General features: G+C 39.8%; 1 protein-coding gene across 1 annotated transcript; it reads right to left on the bottom strand.

Annotated features, from left to right (window-relative positions):
• Nucleotides 1-3885: 3885 nt before the first annotated feature.
• Nucleotides 3886-4645, bottom strand: LOC101292836 (protein RALF-like 34-like). Its single transcript, XM_004287982.1, has one exon. The coding sequence runs from the start codon at nt 4551-4553 to the stop codon at nt 4149-4151; it is 405 nt and encodes a 134-aa protein (XP_004288030.1). The 5' UTR covers nt 4554-4645; the 3' UTR covers nt 3886-4148.
• Nucleotides 4646-5187: the final 542 nt, after the last annotated feature.

Genomic DNA, 5187 nt, shown 5'->3' on the forward strand with positions numbered 1-5187 from the left:
TTATGTTCTATACTATTGTACTTGGTCCTTCCATCTTATCATTTAAACAAAAATCTTAAGCTATATAATTATCGTAGTGGACTTGATGTTGTCGATTCTTATTTTTTGTTTCGTATTGATCAAAAGAATATGGGTTTTAAAATTTTAAACTAAAGAGACATAGTTAATTTAACCAACGACAACGACAGTTTTGCTACAACTTTTCTCACTTTTTTGGTGCAAATAATGGTATCCATTATCAGTTTGGTGGGAGAGTTCTACGATTAACAATATCATCCCTGCTTGACTTTCTAAAATCAGCTTCAAAATAAAAGTGAAACAATCGTCTCAAATCACAAGACTCAACTCATATTTATTTTCATTTGGTGATAGTTTAAGGGACGTGAAATCCACACTTCCCAAATTGTAATCCACACTTTTACTTTTTATTTTTAGTCATCATTTTCATAATTAAGAAAACAAAAGTTAAGTCACTAAATACAAAATCTAAGTTAACACAAATAAAAAGTGAGAGTGTGGATTTCACTTCCTTAGTTTAAAACTTAGCATTCATTTATGCTAAGATAAGGGTTTCTTCCTTTTCATCTAGGTGCTCTGTAAAACAAGGAGAGGTTTTGGAAAAAGGGAGGTACGTTTGCCTTGTCCGACGGCGCCCCCGTGTCGACGTTGGCCTCTGGCCTCGTCGACGTAGGGCTGGTGCGGCTGGACGAGCTGTATTGGTGATTTGATGGCGGCAGGCTCTTCCGGTCAGTCGATCTCTTGACGAAGGAAATAAACTCTGGTTTCGCTCAACATAAGGGGGTTCTTGCATCTCAGGCGATCAGGCGGCCAAGATCTGGCATTAGAGAGGCGTGGGCTCCCCAAAGCCTTGAAGTGATGTCTTGCGACGAGGCTTCGAAAGGCTATGGTTGTGCGTTTACATAGATCGACAACGGATCCATGCTCTCACAAAAAGACAAATTTTTATGAGAATATATGTCGTGGTATCGCTACCACAACTGGTCATTCTATTATACTATAATTTATTTCTGTTATCAATCAAGTTATTTATTTATTTTTTTTAAAAAACTTAGCATTCAACTATTCGATTATAATGAATTAAGAGGTTCGAGAAGCCAACCCTAAGTTTTACATTCCACATTCTTAGAGAGTAGACTTTGATATCAAAGTCCATTTTGACCAAGAACATGTATCGTTGACATGAGGGATGAAGTAAGATAACCTTTCGGTTACCTTTTTATTCCTTGTCAATGAAATTGACTATTCCATGTTCCCATTTAGGCCTATTTTAGCCTACTATATACTTTACTAACCAAGTCTCCTCTCAATATTGATAAGCTTCGAAGCACTGATAGTGTCCGCAGACCAAACCAAGTCCAACTAATAGTCCTCCTAAATTCACATGTGCCCGCAGCTTAAGACTATGAGCTCAGCCTTGACGTACCCTTACAAATGACCCCGAAGAGACTAGTATGACATTCCGACGTATATAAATATACATTTACATTCGAGCATATGGTATATAAATATCTGAGTCGCCGTCAAGAAAAAAGAAATGTCAAATCCAGGGATTTGCCAAATTCCGTTGGGAAGCATAGTAGAAATGTGCGATTTGTCGGTTCATGAAGAAATCAAAATCCCACGTGGGATTTAGATCCGCAGAGAACCTTCAAAAGCTCCTAGTCTCTTGCTCATATCTGATGCCGACGGTGACGGTCCCTCAATCGGTCAATTCACACCCAAACATGAACTTACGGTCCACATTAATACATTAAAATGAAAACTTTATAGTATAATTTGGCCACCGCAGAACACCAATGTGGTGCACCAACTATGGTCAGGGGTCGAGTGCGAGTCAATCTGTCCATGTCCATACTCGGTCTGTATATATGAAATGGAGGAGGCAGTAGGCTCCATGGGGTCGGAGCCATGAAGGGTTGAGCTCATTAGCTTCGTTGAAGATCGATCATCGATTTTTAAGTGACCGGTAGTTCAAGCCAAGAGCCAGCCCTTCTTGATATGACCCTTGGCCTAAAGATCGATCATGATCGAGAGGCTTGCTGCTTGGGTTTGTTTGGGTGCGTGGTGTGAGATTTTTATGTGTTTCCTTGTGATTCTATTATTGAAGGTAGGGTTTTGGATGCTAGTTAATAGTGCAAACTTACAAGCTACAACTGGGAAAGTTGATGAGAGCCAACAATAGAATAGCCAATGAAATGAAAGACAGTCCCATAAAATATCTCAATCATAACGATAGGCATGACATGAAGTACCGAAAGGTACGTAGATCATTTGAGGGGTGGACAATTTCGCATATCAACATTGCAAATTGACACAGTTGTGGTGTGGGTTGGTTGATATTTAACACAAAAATTAACATGATCGGATTAATTAACAAGGTGGAGTGCTATAATTCCCGTTCATATATATTTCTACGATCCTGTTTTCTCCTCCCGAAATGGATCTGACAAAGTTTTGGAGCCCTATACCCCAAAGCAACATAGAATAGAAAGCGAGGTCTGGCTCTATAGAGTTGAAGACAAACTTTGACAAGTGAAGAAGGATGCATGCTACATGGGGTTGTCTCGTTTGGACGTTACATCAAGACAATCATAAGCTAGCTAGCTTGCACCCATAATTGTACATAAGTAGTGTTACATGCTATCATTTTCCAGTGCTCAAAACTTCCAAAGATCATTCAATCATGAAAAGTCTGGAGCAATGCTTCTCAAAAAAGAAAAAATAAAAAGAAAAGAAAAAAAGAGAGAGGGCTAGTTTGCAACCATTTGCGTAAATAGAACTCCAAAAAGAAATATAGATCGGCCCAACCAAGGAATGGTCCATGTGTTAATAGTCTCATCAGGGTACCCAAAGTGTGTATGTAAGGAGGGTCGACCCGACCCAACTTGATACCATGCCTAGATCCTTTTCTCTGTTACAAACTTACACAGTTGAAGGAAATGAAACAGAAGCATATCATATTCTTAATTTTGACATGTAAATCCTGATGAATAGTATTCACTCATTATCTGGATCTTGATTTGTTATAGACTTGTGAGTGAGATATATTTGGTACTCATTATAGGGTTTATTGGGCTAAACGGTCTGTATTCTACTATTCTTACTACAAAAAATTTAAATTTTCAAGCTGGGTATATTCTAACTCCTAAAACTTTGCTGCAATTAAAACTTGGAACCACTGATATGCATTCCGAATTCCGATCAGTAAACCACTTCCAAGACAAATCGAATCAGCTAAAATACAACACCCCATGCTCAATAGTGGCCATGGATGCTAAAGAATGATATAATGCCTTGTTGGTAATTACCAATTCCTTGAACTTTGTATAGGAACTGCAAATAGTGCAGCATATAGCCATATACATAACTTGTACTTGTAGTTACAGAGCATAATTTCTTGAGAAAATCTTCACGGCAAACTTCCAAAAGTGGAATGGGTCTCCTAGAAGTATAAAGGCCATTATAATTCCCTAATGAAGTAATCAATAATTAAGAATCTAAGATCCTATGTAATAAACAATAGCCAACTATAAAGGCTTGTATCTTTGTGTTTTGATTGATGCACTTCAATAAAGCTCACAGACCCAACAGTACTGCAATGCCAGGCACGAGTAGGCTGATATAATGATTATTTTCAACAACAGTTGGAGTACGTACTGGACCATTTCCTTATCTACAATCCAATTAAAGTTACAAAATTCAATTGAGTAGGTGAGGGTAGTTGGTAACTTGGTATAGTAAATCTCAGTGTTAAATGATTAGCTGAAGATCAAACTGAAGAATCAACCTCAGCATTCAGCAATGGTCAGATTACCAGATTCTACACCATCTAAATTGATCACTGTAAGTAAGATATAGGGTTTTGCTAATACCAATTACAAGCTCTATATAATCATAATTATCCAATACAATGTAGCATATTACATAACATAAGTAGCTAGATCTGCAAAACACATCATCACAATCTTAGTAGTCCTGAAGCAACAAGTAGATGCCCAGAAGTAGCAACAACCTCCAACCCTAACACCCAGAAACTTAAACTACTAACAGTACTCAACCCAACACAAACCCAGCTGAAGAACACAAGAGAAAAATAACCGAAGGAACCTGCATTTTCCAAGAACACTTCACCTTCTGCAGCGAGTGATCCTAGAGCAGCCTCTGCTGTAAGGATGAACTGGGCCTCTAGCTTTGAAGCAGTTGTTGGTGTAGTAAGACCTCCCGGACCGAGGCGGGCAAGGGATCCTATTCGCCGAGAGAGCACCGTAAGAAATGTAGTACCTCATCCTCCTCCAGAACAGAGATCTACGACCGTAACCATTCTCTACATCCATCTCGTCCTCATCGTCCTCGCCATCCTCCTCATTGAATTGTTGATACATTGTCATTGCGGTAGCAAGGTCCAAATTGTCGGTAACCAACTTCACGCTCGCCTCGTCGAGCTGGGCCCTGGCGAAAGGGCAGTCAGGGCCCAGAACGAGGAAGGCAAGAAAGAAGCAGAGGAGATAGTGGAGTAGAGTTGAAGAAGTCATCGCAGTCGAGAGAGACGGGAAGAGAGGAGCAATAAGACTAGGGTAAGTTGGAGTTTGGGGTTTTGAACTGAGCTCTGAAAATCTAAGGCGGATTTTTGGGGGTTAGAGAGGGACAAAGGGGGCCGAGGGTCACATGCGAATGGAAGAGAAAGGTGTGAGAGCCAGCTGTGAGCTTCATCAATGTAACAGTGAGGGGGTGAGTGAGGGTGGCTTGGTGTGGGAGGGTGTAGGTTAAGGGAGATGGATGTTGGGGTGAGATTTTAGTGTTTGGGATTTTACTCATTTTTGGTGGGGTCTCAGGAGAGTGGCTTGGTTTGGTTGGTGGGAGTAGTTTTGGGAGCGTGAGGCGCGGGACAGGCAAGTGTGACCAACAGTCGGGGATATAAAGGTAGAGATATACGACAATTGTGTTGGTGCTAGAGTACGCGGCTTGTCGTCATATGTCGTTTTTCTTGGTTTGAGTTTATGTGTCGTTTAAAGTAAGAACTAAACGCTATGTTTTTTTTTTTTTTTTAAACATTATTTATCTTAATGATAGATTATGTAAATCGAAGTATTCTAATGAGGGGACAATCCTTAACCATATTGTTTCCATTAATTTTTCCTTTGTTTGATCACTCTTTTGATTGAACTC

This window comes from Fragaria vesca, linkage group LG1 (assembly GCF_000184155.1).
Source record: "Fragaria vesca subsp. vesca linkage group LG1, FraVesHawaii_1.0, whole genome shotgun sequence".
Lineage (NCBI taxonomy): Eukaryota > Viridiplantae > Streptophyta > Magnoliopsida > Rosales > Rosaceae > Fragaria > Fragaria vesca.